This window comes from Cuculus canorus, chromosome 2, assembly GCF_017976375.1.
Source record: "Cuculus canorus isolate bCucCan1 chromosome 2, bCucCan1.pri, whole genome shotgun sequence".
In the NCBI taxonomy this organism is placed as follows: Eukaryota; Metazoa; Chordata; class Aves; order Cuculiformes; family Cuculidae; genus Cuculus; species Cuculus canorus.
The window spans coordinates 142,246,224-142,262,392 of NC_071402.1; the positions used below are offsets into that span (position 1 = coordinate 142,246,224).

At 38.9% G+C, this 16,169-nt stretch overlaps 1 protein-coding gene across 3 annotated transcripts in view; it reads right to left on the bottom strand.

Annotated features, from left to right (window-relative positions):
* The window catches only part of ARHGAP21 (Rho GTPase activating protein 21), a 114,454-nt gene that overhangs the window by 67,920 nt on the left and 30,365 nt on the right, over positions 1 to 16,169 (bottom strand). The window contains exon 1 of one of the 3 annotated variants that reach the window (XM_054058369.1): positions 14,836 to 14,949. The exons of 1 other annotated variant lie outside the window; for it this stretch is intronic. In XM_054058369.1, coding sequence (XP_053914344.1) covers positions 14,836 to 14,919 — 84 coding nt within the window. In that variant the 5' untranslated portion in view covers positions 14,920 to 14,949. Of the gene's footprint in view, positions 1 to 14,835; positions 14,950 to 16,169 lie in introns of those variants that run through there. One more of the 3 variants, XM_054058371.1, reaches the window with a different exon arrangement.

The following is a 16,169-nucleotide window of genomic DNA, read 5'->3' on the forward strand; positions in this document are numbered from 1 at the left end:
ATGCAAAGATGAAGTTAAATTACATAATCCTGTAGCCCAAGGCTGGGGTTTGTTATTGAGATGTTCCCCGCCAATCTGTTCAGCTTCTGAACATGACAGTATTTTTTCAGTTCTGCACAGATAAATGTCCCTTCTCAGTCTTTCAGTCTCATGACATGAGCAGAAACCAAAGCCAGCAGGAACATTTTGATCCTAGTAAATTGGCAAAGGAAATAGCTCCTAATAAAAAAATATCACTGGCCTCTAAAAAATGACAGTGATTTCCTCCATTAAGTGACAGGCACCAATCCACCTATTCAACATTCTTCTGCAATCTCTTGTTTCTCCTCTCAAAAATTTATAGGCCACGCTTGATGCAGAAGTCCTGAACAATCATAAACAACTGCACCTATCGCACAAGGTCAAAATATTTTATAAAATCACACATCTATCATTATGAATATGTAAACAGTAAGACTAAACATAGCACTGAAAAACAGAAACATACAACATACTCACATCTTTTTTTCTGACAAAAACTTCCCTAATTAGCCTAAAGATAATTTTAATACGTATAACAACTGATCACTGAGGTTTACACAAAGAAATACTGTAACCCGAGTTCAAATTAAAGTCAATTCAGAGAACTTTACCAAGCCTGAGAAATAGGCTGTGGCAAGAACAGAACCCAAAGTCCTCATCATTTCATGTTAACTTTTAGCATTGATGCAAGTTGCTGAACTAACAGCTATTCATAAACCCTATTTCTTAAAAAAGCCTGCCAGAAGGGGACAGTTATCTTCACACTACCCCTGGATCCCCTGCAAGGTCTGCCAACAGGGCAACACAAAAAGCCAATACTAATAATAAATATGAGACATGTTCAGTAACAGCCACTTTTGGCCACCGATATGAACAAGAATCTGAGTTTTAAAGAAAATAGTCAACATCTGTTGACTCACCCCATAACACGTCCAGCCCCAACACACCCACCAGAATACCACTTGCCAGACTCTGCTTTAAAAAAGAAGAAAAGCTTTCAAAAACACGAACAAAACAAGGACACAAGACAGCAAGCAAGGACAAGATCACGTCCAGCACAGGCAAGAATATGTTACTGAAGGCAGAGGTCCTACACAGATTTCCTTGCAAGCCAAAAGCTATAGTAATCAAGTTAGGAATAAATAAAATCTCATATCCTTAAGGTTATTTGTCATCAAGATAGACTCATTTACACTTTAAGGGAATGAAAAATGAATGCTTTATTTTCATTTTCCATAAAATCCAACAAACCAAGGATTATTTTACTATATTCCTTTCTGAAGATCTATATGTTTGTTTCTCTACAGATTCAGTGCTCAAAGTCAGAATGCGTGGAATTGGGTTCAAGGACTGAAGAATCCCAAGTTACTAAAAATGATTCAAGCATCATTTCCCTTAGGATTTCTCCATACAAGGTTTCTGCACAAAGTGTCTCACAGCATCATTTCCTGTTCTATGCAATCACAAGGACATACACCAGATGCTTAAGTGTATTGAAAATGCATACTTTGTTTTTAATATTGTACTTAACCCTTTTCTGTGAGCAATGAAAGCATCCATGAAGTCAGATGGCAGCTTAAAAAGCTACATGAAACACTGAGCTCAACACACAGTAACTTAATTATATAAAATCAGTAAAGAGCATTGATGTTTATAAATCATACTATTTCCAATTAAAAGTAAATCTCAAATCAATAATTTCTGATTATATCAGTCTAAAAAAAGGTACACACACCCAACCTGCACGCTCCCCAAAGACCCTCTTTTAAACTTCTGAACAATTTACAGACAGACTGGTATTGAGCATGCTAAAAGTGACAGCTGTAACTGCAATGCAAGCTAACAATAAAGAATTGTCTTCCTGACTATCTAAATGGACGAACAGGTAGACTTTGACTTCTGAATATCATCTACATAGATGAGTAATAGTGAACACAAGAAATAATCGATACATTGCACTACCAATCCTTCAAAAACAATCATTCAGGCCAGGGGTACAAACAATGAATTTTCACTGGTATTTCATCTATGTGATCGGTCCACTAGTACAAAATTTTTTGTAGCATATTCTTCGGACTAAATGTCCAGATTTGCTCCATGGTGTTTTTTAATTTTTTTTTTTTTTTTTAACTTGACACAAATAAATTATGTGAAAAATCTCATTGTAAGCAAGACTCAAACCAGCTAGGGGACTTCATTATCAGTACCTCAATGAGAGTACGGAGGCAAGGCTAAGCAGGGCCCACTTCAGCTGCATTTTGCAATGTCAAATTTTAGCTAACCTATCAAGAAATCTAACACCCAAACCAGCAATTCAGATAGATGAATACAAACTGAACAGATTTCACCGTATTTACCGATTCAACACCCATCATGTAACTTTTTTTTTAAAGTTTTTTAAAAAACTTTTAAGTAACTACTGACATAAGCCAGAGCAAAATGGATCTCGAAATGTCATCCTGAGACACAAACAGGGTATTTCAAACACTATAATAAATGCCAGGCTCATTTGAAAACAGTGATATTTCTTGTATCAGGACATTTATTCTCCCTCCTTTCTGTAGCCAATTACTTAATTAACTGCCCTGTTAAAGTTGCAATTTCAGACAAAGACTTTTCTAGAACAGTTTGATCTTATTTTATGTGACAAAGCATGAGATCCTTTAAAAAGGTAACAGAGGGAAAAAAAAGGTCTGTTCTGGCTAAGGCTATAAAATAGAAGGAAAGACAATGGAGCAATAGGGCAAGACAATGTTATCCACAGAACAACTGCAGGTTTCACTGCAAGTCAGACTTTGTTTCTTCAATAATCGGGTTCTTCCACAGATGATTTTAAAATAAAGTTATAACAAGCCACAGGCCATTTTAGCCTCAAACATATAGAGAACCTGGAACTGCTTTTCCAGAATCTGACAAAAAGTCAAATGAAGTAATAATAAATACAATCCTCAAAAAAATTTCTATTTTTTTTTTGTACACCTATCTGATCAGAAGGGATGAAGAAAAGATGTTCTCTTCTGGGCATGGTATGTATCCCCTCAACCCTCATCGTTTTCTCCTGTGGTCACAGATCTAAGAGTCCTGCACACAAGTGAAATCACAGTAAAAGTTCAACCAATTGGAGAACATAAGGTCCCTATGTCCTTCGATGTTACAGAGATCAACCACAACTCTACAAAACACACAGCTCCTATGTGTTCTTAAAACATGTAACACTTCCTCTTAGAAAGATCCAAGACAGATTGATATTTAAGACAGCCAATGAAAAGGTCATACAACTTTCATTTGTGTTGCACTACCTCCATCCTTACTTGCAGTACAGGGAGGTAAATCCAGCACCCAGGGAAAGCCAGCCAAGGTTTTATCCCAGTAGCATCTCAAAAGCACAATCATTCACACAAGGTGCAAAATAAGACTTTTCCTTTTGGTTCCCCTCAAGCTCATGAACCAGACACGAAGGGATGTGGGTCGCATTTATAAAGACAAATACAACATACACATACTGAAATGGTCTCAAGCCGTGGTGAGATAAGGCATTTCTAACATTTTTAAACCAGACTGGAATGTAGAAATAGCATCTTCTACAGAAAGAAGTCATTCTCAGTTGGAGAAAAATAATATCTGACACAAAGGTGGCACCTCAAGCAAATCCATCCTCCAGGTATTGAGGACACAGCTCTGCCTTCAAAACAAACAAACCACTACCATCACTTTCAGCCTCAGCAACACTTTCATCCCTCTCTGAAAAAAAAATCCCCACAAGGATACCAGCAGGAAAACTGGAATGTAGAAAACTTGAAACCTACATAACTATTTCAAGCCTCCATGTCAAATATCCACTAGTCCAAACTTCTGACTGATTTCTATGCTCAACAAAATCCTGTAGTCGTCCCCTAAACAGTTATGAGGAGTACTAGGGAGGACAGAAATTCAGATAGAAAGTACAGTCTGCCAGTATATTTACTGACAGTGCCCTTCCCTCAAAGAAGTCTCCCATCATTTCCTGTTCTCACAAGGTAGCTAGAGAGTGTAACCATCAGCACCTCCAAATCGATGCTCATGGCCAGAAATTAGTCTGCCAGAATGGTGGGATTAAAGAAAACCTATAAAAATCCTAGATGCATCATCTTGGATACCGGCTGCCATGACAAAGAAATACATCTAGGAAGAGAAAAGACAAAAAGGAAGAGAGATGGAAAAAAAAATACGAGAATATAATCAATTAAATATTTAACAGCTCCACTATTAACTTAAGAAACTTTAGGCTAAATTCCAAAAGTAACTGCAGCAGCACCTGCAGAATATCAGTCACTCAAACAGGCTGCTCCTTCTATATTAATACCATAGTTAGCTGGTATAGTATATTAACAAATCACCACAAGCATTTCAGCATTGTAATCAAATTGGAGTATTTATTTTTGCATGCCACTCCAAAGTCATGCTTCACCCTAAACAATATCGAAAAAAATATATGAATGCCAATTACTGCTTAATTAATGTACAGATTTAAGCTTAGGGCAGATAAATAGCAAACATGAATTAGTTGCATCTACCTACATGCTCTAGCAGCTCCATAGGACGTCTCTCTCGCACTCCCTCCATGTAACAAGACGTTACACAGCCTTCAGGATGTGAAGACTTCTGTATGCAAAGTTTCTGCCTTAAATACTATTTCCAAAAAATTATTTTGCTTTGATAGTCTGCCTGTATAATCTCTGACTCCCTTGTGTACACGCTGTCCTCTAAAACTAACTTATAAGCAAACCCTGCCATTAAACATTCCTGTGATTTCTAATGTAATTGGGAAGTACATATTTTTTTTTCTTTTCTACCTTTCAGAACTATAAATATTACTTGGACATGGCTAAGTTTAATCATCTCCTGTTTGTACATCAAACTTTCCTAAGTAGAACTAAATCACTATAATGTTAAAAATAAAACCTTCCATCTATTGAATAATGAGTTCAAGTCTCAAAATCAAACTTATATGCAATACGAACTCACAGTACAAAATATACAACAGTATATACAACCTACTAATGTAATTGTTGACATTTCCTATGTGCTGACATGAACTTTCTATTAACAGCATTTCACTAAAACTAGTATGGACCAAAACACAGCAGATCAGAGCGAAAGCAATTCAGGAGGAATAAGCCTTTATCTACAGAGTGACATCGTAAGAGCCTGGATAGAAGAATCGGGCAAGCGTGAGACAAAGACATACTGAAGCATAGAAGAGGAAAGTGTTTCCTGCCCATAACATCCCTAAGCATTCATCCATCCTTTTGCAGAATGGGCCACAGGGAAATAAGATTGCATCCAGCAGACTGTGTTGGACATACTGACTGGCAGTGAGACCCTCAGAGCATGAGAAAGAAGGTATCTACCTCGATCCTGTCTACTTCAGTGTTATATATTTTAGAGACCTGCAGGAAGGACTCAGTTGCCCAACACTAGTAACTGCTGTGCCTGTTTTCAGCAGATATCAAGAAGAGGCTGACTTGCCATGAAGCACTTGAAACTGGAAATGAAGATGTAAATAAACCCTTAAAGCTCAAAAGATTAAACAACTGCAAATCGCTCTCACCACAAGAGAAAGCTGAGATGCGAAGATAAATGAAGCCTGAATCCTCACACACACAACAATCAGTAGATGGCATTCAAAGAGACAGATAAAACTGGTCCAGTCAGGGCTCTCTCTCTGGAGCATTGCTAACAGCAGAAGACAGTTTGCTTTGGGAATCTGGAGGCGCAGCTGTTTCATCCAGCAGCTTTTCGTGAAGGTGTATGTGGGGAAACTGGTCTCCAGAGGAAGTCTCTTCCAACTCGGAAACACAGGGAAAGTGTCAGCTCTCAGAGTCACGAGGGAGACCCATTCATCTCTCATGGGGCAGGTAGTAGGAATAGGTGAAGCGCAGGATATTTGCCAAGACTCTCCAGCACAAACATTTCTCGAATTGCAGCTGAGAGGAATGTATAACTGGAAAGGATAATAAAGGCAAACAAACTGAAGAACTCAACTAGCTCTCCAGAACAAGATCCAAATCTTTTACGACTCCAGATGGAGAGAAAGTTACTACAATGACAGGTTTCAATATCAAACAAGAAGAAAACAGAAATATATTATTAGTGATTGCCGTAAGGCTAAGAGCAAGGATGAGTAATGCCATTTCTTGTGTCTATTGCTCACCTCGGTTGGTCAGGCAAGCCCCGAGCAGCCCCGAGCAGAAGGTATCTGTGAGCAGCTTTCCTTTACTCAGCCCTCTAATGGGTTTTGCCAATAGCTATAACTAGCTGAACCACTCCAGAGCAAGGGCAAGGCGATACAGAGGTGAACGTCACTGGATGGAGTGACCACAGGTCCACGTGTCTCCTGCACAAGAGCCCACTTTTAATTATTTTAATGCACTGCTGTGGCACTGAGCCCAGCTAGCCACAGTAACAGGTCCTAAGGGAAACTAACAGAAGTTAATTCAGGTATTTCCTAGGAGGTGGAGGTGGTCCCAGCAGTAAACGTGCCACTTTCTTTCAGGAGTATGAATCCCATCCAGATGGAACACAAGCTTGAAATATTCTTTTAATTCAATAATGAAGGGAGTGGCTGCCTGTCTGCAGCAGAGAGCAGCGAGAACACCGACGCAGACTCTGAAATGCACCCCAGAATTCAATAACTCCACTCAATAAAGTACATAAATTATGCCCTCAAACCAAGCCCAGGTAAGGAAAAAGGCTTAATAAAATCATACAGGACCACTCCAAATGTATGAAGCCAAGTGGGAAATCTGCAACCTTTCAAAAACAAAGTGCCTGTGCCAGCATGGCAGATGGCCGGGAGGCACAGGGAAGGAGACAACCACTGCTGCCATGCACCATGCAGCCTACAGAGCCAGCTTGGGGGTGGAAGGAGAAACACAGAGGAACAGGTGTTTCTGCGTGCCTTTGTAACTACTATTGTAGTAAAGGCAATCATTCAAAAGGAGAAACAGTATTTTCAAGAAAAGCAGTTCAATTCTCAAAAAGGCCAAGGAGCACACAGAATATAAACAATAAAAGCCTCCACACAAGCAGCTTATTATACAGCTTAAACTTTCCTTACTGTGCTCTACCGTTCATGACAGGCTGTTTTGTAAAGCTGCCAGCTGGTGCTCATGTCACTCTCATCACTACTCCACAAGACCTGAAAAGCAAAGCTGAAGGCTACCTACAGCAACCCTTACTTTCCTCCCGTTCCTTAAAATGCTCACATTTATATTGCGGTTTTACCCACAAACTCAAATTCAGGAAAACAAGAATGGTTAGAGGAAGCCTATACCTAAAAAAACTCCATCTGCTTGGTTTGAAATCAAGTTCCTCCATCACAAGTAACTAGCTCTACACTGGCAAACCATTCAAGGATTTAGCAACCTATGACAGTCTGAAAATGGATTATCTCAAAAATGTTGCTTCCACATGTCTGTTCCACTGAAAGTTGTATTCATACAAGTATTTGTAGTAGCTTGTCCACATCCAAAACTGTACTACTTTACCAAGATTCTTTTCAGAGGTACTTAAGTTCACCTCTGTTTAGATCATACCTTATACTTCCTCAGAGAAACAGCCAATTTGAAGCAACAGCACCAAGAAACAGACTTTGAAGCACAGAGATGCAAACCATATGTGTTTTTGTTTACATGTTTTATCGTGCACACTAAATGCAAATCACAAAGTTCATAGTATTAAATGCAGTCAGAAAAACATTAAAAACAAAAAGAAATTGAGAGCTTCCTTGTTTTCTTATAGGCTCATTAGTAAAAGCGTCCCCTCTTAACAGCTACATCCTTAAACTGGAAAGAAAGGAAACATCTGCAGGGCTGGTAACATAGAAGCAAAATGTCATGTGATCTTAATTTAGCTAAATTGGAGCTTTTTCTTCTTTGCTTGTTCTGTCACTGCTTGTTAAGAATACGAACTGCTTTGTCCTCACCTTACAGTCTAATCTGGAAATATCAGAAACAGAAGACCAAGAAAGCATGCTTCTACCCCTCAGCACTGAGGCAATGTTTCAGGTTATTCTATGCATGATAAAAGAACCTTCTCAGCAGTCTGACAGAAGTGATAAAGAGTGGTTTGCTGCAAGTCACTGCCTGTCAAGGGCTGCCTTATATAGCTGCTTTCAGCCGATGGGAACTTTTTGGTAGACCCAAGAATACAAGCCACCCAATGACCCACTGCTTCCTACAAATGGGGAGAGAATAATCAGAAATACCACCAACATCCCCAGCTAAGAACACTACTGCAAAACCATGAGTAAGTTTCAACAATGTTTGTACTCTTTTGCTTTCTAGAACAACAAATCAGGTGATGTCCACTACCCTTGTGCCAGACTACACACAACACACACACTTACACACGTGAAGTAGTTTTGCAGAAGTGGTTAAGAAAAGCAAAATCACCACGCAGTGTAAAGCCCAACACACGCAGACCCCATTTCAATAACCAGATGCACCACCGCGTTAAGCTAAAGTCAGCTCTGAAGCTACCTACACATTTTCTTCAGTTCACTGTTTTCTCTCCACTGTAGCCAGAGATTATGTTCTCAGGTCAAAAAATTATCTGTAAGGAACACAGTTGAAGTTGGCCAACCTACCCAAGAGAGCACCCGCTTGTCCACTACTTTTGTCCCTAGTGCAAATCTCTGTGCGTGGACTCAGCTACTCCATGATGCAGCTACAATGCTGAGCAAGGGCTTTGCTTTCTGGACTCCGCAGTGGACTGAAATACACCTTATACCTGCTCTCTATTGAATGCAGGTACAAGGCTGATCTTCTCTTACTGAACTTTTCAAAATGAAGAGAATATGCTCATTCCTGCTCTAAAATCAAGAAAACTAAATCATTTAGAGATTAGCCATGCATTAGTTCATGAAAAGTTTGAACACCAAGACCACCGCTCAAAACACCACAAAACTTGCAAGACAAACAAGTCAAGATTTCTTTACATCCCCACATATACAGCTCCCCTCTTCCAAAACAACATCTAAATATACAGCTTGAGCTACTCTGAATTGAAACTTTCTAATATAGAGACTAATAATTAACTCCCGCAGACAAACTCACCAGTTAAATATAATTCTAGTCCTATGTTTCCAGATATTTAATTTGAGCATACTACCCAAAGTAGAAATTAATGCACTGTAAGTTTCAAAAGCCTTCAACTCAGAAGTGAAAAGGCTGGGATTTTGCACAAAAAAAAAAAAACAAAAAAAACCACCACCATATACAGATGCAAAGCCACATATCCAAAACCTCCAATTTAATTACCTCAAACCCTACTTTTGTAATCTACTGTGCATACAAAACAGATGAAGAAAAGCGGCTTTTTCACTGAAGAGCTTCATTTACAAAGATAATGCACAAGTACACGCTTTTAAAAAAAAAAGCCGATGAAGTCATTAACCTGGAAAAAAAAAAATGTTAAATCTTTCTACCCAAAGATGATCTATCACTAAGAGGATAAAGAGGAGAAAGTTGTCCACAGGATTTTCAGTTCAGCTGCAAATCCAGAAGCTTTTGAACACTAACTTATGATGTGATCACACGTGGCCTGCATATTTCCTCCCAGTTTGCACTGAATATGTCAGCAAGAATGGCTGTACAGATGACTAAATGCACATTTCTATCTGTCTGGAGGTTGGGGTGGGGATGACAGAACCTATTTTAACACAAATCTGTTTGCTTATTTAAGAACTACTTGTCTTTGCACGCCTATTGCTATGGCTTGAATTGCTCACTGTTGCCGAGTAGCTTCCCTGTGCTTCTGAACATTACAAAATGTTTCTCCAACAATGAGTAAAGCCACCAGCTATTTCCTGCAATGATTTTACACCTTTTACTCAATAAAACCCCAAACATCACACCCTGTACTGCTATGAGACAAGATTTTTATCATATTCCTCCCCCATTCCCCCAGGCAGCAGATGAACAGAAATAAGGGCACAGTGAGATAACATAAATATCACATTTCAAATCCATTATCAGCTGCAAATATCTCAGAAAGAATGCAGCCACCTTTGTTATTTCATCGTCCAATCGACACATTTGGAAGACTGAAAAGCTTTTTTAATGTTATTGGAGATCCTCTGAAGGCAGGGAAATGGCTGCAGTGCAGCAGCTGCTGCAGTACTACTGCATTCTGAGGCTTGAAGGCAACACAAGAGCTGGGCTTGCACTGCAACATCTCATTCTCACACACTACCTCACAGAAAACAGACTGCAATAATCAGCTCAAGTTAAAAAAGCAGAAATAAGAGATCTCAGCTGCTATAATGTCACTACATGCTAACATACCTTCATGTACATAAATAGGTTTTGATGAGAGGGTTCCTCCAAGCCCAGCAACTTCAACAGTCAGGCCCACCCCATGCACTGAAATTTTACCAACTCCGAGTTGACCAATCTTCGCACAATACCTGTCTTCGGCTGAAAAATCCAAGATTTAAATATTTACATAGCTGAAAGAACATTATCATTACTTTTAGAGGTTAGGATACAACAATAATAAGAAAAATAGAAACCAGACGTTGCTCAGCAAAGAACCAGTGAGAACAGCAAAAGACAAGTCTTGCCCTCCATGGACTAATAAAAGCCTGCTTAGAGCACAGGGATGACCTACGCTCTTCACTGGTAAGAAGACAACCTACATTTAACTTGTGGTCTTCTGTTCCCTAACTAACACTTGAAAGCAAGTTATAGGTGATGCAAGGATCAAAAACAACAAATCAGTTCTATCATGTACTTCATAGTATCTACCAGTATTTTTTCCAAGCATCTGAAAAAGTGGTATTTATAGGTTTAGACATACTTGTTCTAGTATATCCCACCATGATCACAAGGTGACAAGACATATCAAGCACCTGAAAGGTTTACCTACGTGCTGAAGGATGAAAAAGGATGGCCTTACAAGTATAGAGGGGGTACCCCTTCTACATCCTGATGAAGATGAGCCTAGTTGTGATGTTACTAACTAAAAGGTACTACTAAGTACTTCCTCACATTTGCTGAGGAATTCTTAGTTGGACTACAGCTAGCATGCTAAGGTATGACTACAACCGCATAAATACCAGAATACAGAAGGAAAAAAAAAATTGCCCTAGCTTTAAGATACCATATCTCTTTTTCTATTAAAAAAAATCCACAAAAACAAACAAACAAAATAAAATCAAAAAAGCCACAACACTAAAGATTTCTTGTTTACCAAGACCAGACTATATTAATAATAAAATTAATCATCTATGATACTGTTGAAGCAGTCTGGAAAAGAACAGACATAAATCTGCAAACAGATCTACTTACAACAGTCTCCCACAGGATACAAACTTTCCACCTGCTAGGCTCCTTCACTAAGCCTGCATCTGAAACCACACCGAAGTTCTAAACTGCCTAGAAGACTCCCATTCTTGAATCTACCCTATGTCCAACAATACAACACTTAGATAATACAAAAAAAAAAAAAAGCAAGACACTTCAGTACTTTGCAATAACTCATTTTGAGAAAGATTAGGAGATATGTAATGAAGCTGTCCCATGAACCAAGAATGAAAGAAAAAATTGCAAAAAAATTAGCTTATTTTTGTACTTGCAGATTACTGTGAAAGCAGAAGGCTTCTGAGTGACTATTCACAGACCACCACATGAAAGCCATCAATCCCATCCAAGGTTTGGGCAAAAAGCAGTAATTCATTGACGCCAACAGAACTACACTGATTTTCATCATCTAGTAATTTGATTTTAGAGGTTTCTGTTTTAGTACAGAACACTGCATAGCCTTTGAAAACATTCTAATACACACAACAGCTTGCTGTGCCAGAGTGCAAAGGGCAACTGTCTCCAGCCCTAGGAACTTTCATGCTGCATTGTGAAAGTTCTTGTAAAATCTAAATTATCATGGTAGACAAAAGAAAGAAAATATTCCCGCCTCTTTCATACTTGCTCTCTTCCCGTTTTTTAAAAAAAAAGCTTTGAGAAATCCTTAGAATTACTCCATAAACCAATTTGAGAAATTATTAGCAACACATACAGATTATTAAGTAGGTTTGTGTTTTCTTCTTGAATACATATTTCTGATGACTCTTTAGAAGAAACTTGTTCCTTTATGAAGCATGCCTTCAACTCAGCTCTCAGACCACAAGCGGTAATTCATCCATCAACTTTTTCTTGTGGTCAGAATGGATGGAAATGGTCAAAAAAGCTGTATAACTTTTACTAATTCAAGGATGCCAGGAGCCAAACTAGAGCTGTGCTGTGAGGTTACACTTGAGAAAGAGCTGTTAGTCTCAGACTTCACAGATCACCCATCTGCTTTCTCACCAGAGGCCTGCTGGGACACTGCTAGGAGGAAAAAAACAATTTTGAAAGCAACACTGCTATACGACACAGCATGCATCTCTCATCATGCCTGACAGCTTCCCCTTCTGCCCTGCCTTCAGTGCAGCAGGAAGAGAGTAGCTGCACTGTAATATTCCATAACGAACTTTCAGCTTCATTTCAAAGAAAAATAGCAGCAGCAACTCACTAATATGTATAGTTCATAAGCACTTTCGTTAAAACAAAACAAAACAAAACAAGCACAAACAGACAGCAACTGCATATTCTGTTTAAATAATAACAACTACCAAGATCAAATAGTTCAGCAACTTTTCTACCTCAAGCATCATTCCACGGCATTCGGAGCTGCATCAAAAGAAGTGTGAGCAGTAGATCAAGGGAGGTGATTCTGCCCCTCTGCTCTCGTGAGACCCCATCTCAAGTACTGCGTCCAGCTCTGGGGCCTCCATCATAAGAAGGACATAGACCTGACAGAGCAAGTCCAAAAGAGGGCCACAAAGATGAGAGGGCTGGAGCACCCCCGACATGAAGACAGGCAGAGAGAGCAGGGGTTTATTCAGCCTGGAGAAGAGACAACTCCAAGGATGCCTTATAGCAGCCTTCTTGCCAGTACCTAAGAGGGGGCCTACAAGAAAGCTGAAAAAGGATATTTTACAAAGGCATGTAGCAACAGGATGAGGGGTAATGTCTTTAAACTGAAAGAGGGTAGATTGATATTAGATACAAGGAAGAGACTCTTCACTTTGAGGGTGAAGGTGCTGGAACAGGCTGCCCAGCAAAGCTGTAGATGCCCCCTTCCTGGAGATGTCCAAAGCCAGGTTGGATGAGGCTCTGAACAGCCTGGTCTAGGGGAAGGTGTCCCTGCCCATGGCAGGGGTGTTGGAATGAAGGTGATCTTTAAGGTCCATGCCAACCCAAATCGTTCCATGATTCTGTAAGCACTCGAGTAATTTAAAGTATATTGATCTAAAGCTTGTTTTTCCTTTCCAGCTTGGTAGGATGGTGTTTTTAGATTATGTAAACTCGGTTCTGGGGGAGGGGATTGGTTGTGTTGGGCTGCCTTTTTGGTAGGTTGGTTAGGTTTTTTAGGTTGGTTTATTTTGTCTGTTTATTTTTCCAAACCTTTCACTTCAATCTGCTCAAAAAACAACCCCCTTTTCTCTTCTCCTTAGTTATATCAAGCTCATTTTAAAACTTCACGGGACTGAGCCCATCCTTTTCTTATTTATTCTTGGTTTCTTAAGTATGAGATGTAATTGTCATATTGAATTTGCCTACACAGGTGAATTCCCACGTATGTGTAAACAAACAATGAAGCTTCTGTGACAATTATAACTCTAAGAGAACGGCTCAAGTTTCCTCTGATTGTTTAAATACAACTGAATAGACTTCTTTAACCTACAGCATGCAGGAGATGACTCAAAAAAACCCAGACACTGTGAATCAGCTTTTGCATCATTTAAAAAAAAACAAAAACAAAAACAAAACAAAACACCAAAAGCAAACAAGCATAAAGCCAACACAAAGCAATGTATTTTCTTGATTAACAGGTTTCAGTACAGATTTGACAAAAAGGGACTGCTTGTATTTAGAATGACATTGTTTCAAAGGACTTCTGTGCATAGTGGCAATATTTTTTATCACCTGTCCCTAGTTAACATATTGAACTGCAACTTTATAACAAGTGCTTACCCTCCTCTTGCACCATAGAATAATAAAATAAATTTTCTTCAGTAACTTGATGAATATTATTTAAGAAACACAAATAATGTTTACAGTACCTTAAAAGTAGTATTACAGCAGCACAGTACGATTAAAAAACCTTTAAGTGGATTCTATTTTAAAACATTTCCATTCAAAATCCAGGCAGGCTTGGAGTTTTTTTCCCCCGTCCCGTTCTGCAGCAAGTCAGTCAATTAGACTTAAATCTGTCCATATTAAGAACAGAATAGCATACCCTATGGAAATTTATTTTACCCTGTATGTTTAAAACAAAACATGTAACAAAGTCCTTGTATACTTTTTTTATTATATTCATGATCAAGTATTTTGAAATAGCCAAGATGTTCAAGCCCTTTTAAAGCAGGAAAGCAAATCAGCTTTATATTTATTAACAATGCAGTTTATCCTGGCATATCTCCCTCTTACTCTATGTAATAATTTATCTTTTTGTACAGTTCTTGATGTAAAACCTTTTGAAACTTAGGACTCCAAGAGAACAATCCAAAGTACTCAAAGTGTTAAAACAAGCAATTATATAGTCAAAGCATGCTTTATATGCTTAACTCCAGAAAACTCCTTAGTAGATGGCAACGTTACTAATACATCCTCAGTAGGAAAGGGGGTGGGGAAAAGAGATCACAGAGCCTTTTTTTTCCCTTATACTAAAATCTAATTCCCTTATACTATATAAATCATTAAAATATGTAATGATAAGCAAACAACAAACCTGACCACTCCACGCACAATACAGGTTACATATGAAACTCCACTTGTGATTGATCACGCAGTCCAAAATCCTGAACTGGGCCATGTCTTGCTATAGCGCAGTCTGCTGCTGTGCTTGCTCTGACTCAGCTTTTGCCTGGGTGATCCTGAAGGATATGAGAGCTATGCAGTAATGACATTCAGGAACAACGACCTTCCTTCCTATTCAGGCTCCCTTCCCACCCTAACCATGTGTCAAACTCTACAAGATAAGCTGACACAACTGCGTAACATTCTTCAAAATAATACTTCCGAAGCTGCCAAATTATGCATTCTTAGGGAAAAAAAAAAAAGGAGGAAATAAGACTATCCCAAGAAATCTCAGTGAAGTGAACACAAAGGCCTTCTCAAACTGTGCTTGTTCTCTACTTTTTTTCCCCCCCTTCATTTCTGCTGCTGCTGAAACCACTCTGCATATCAACAATTTAGTAATAATTCAAATCATACGAATCTTAAACTTGCAAGGCATAGTTGTGACAATGGCTTCTGCGTTTCCATGAGATCCAAAAGCTCAGGACTCCTATTTTAAACACAGCACAATATAAGCAACTTTGAAATCCAGAGTTTTCATAAAAATTACATGGGTTCATCTACTTCAGGTTCTTAAATGGCAGATTCCCCTGTAAACCCATCAGAGTACTGTTAGCATTGCACAGAAATGCTGACTGCCTTTGTAATGAAGAATTACAGACTTATCGATAGGGAAATTGAAGATGAAACACTAGAGGGTTCCTGAGAAACTGCAGAAATACTGGAAAAGTTTTTCTTCCTTGACATATTCCTTTTCTGCAATCTGCAAACAACCACCCTATTTTAGCACGCAACTCACCTTCTGTGTCTTTACTGCCTACATTGTATTCTCTCTTCCCCTTCAAAGCTGAAATTCAGAAATACAGGTAATATGTTGCCACAGAAACGTACGCATTTTATTTTATGGTTACATGAACTATTAGAGTGGTCACAGAAATAGCAGCAAACTGTAGTTTAAACACCCAATTAACTAACTAATGCTTCAGAAACAGACAGAGAAGGCTTTGTTTACCAACTGTAGCTCAAAATAATTTCAAACTAAGATGGGTTACTTGCTGAAAGTATGTTTGAGATCCCAAGCATCTCTCTACTGACAGAAGGAGGAACCCAAACCTTCTGACCTGAAGCCAAAGAACAAAGAGACTGGGCTGCAGAAAATGGGCCTCAGGGTCCCCCCATTCCCAGACTCAGCTGCTCCTTCAATAAGAGCAGGATAAGGATCACACAGGAGATGACATGCCTAGAAGGGCAGTCTTGTGTCTGCAT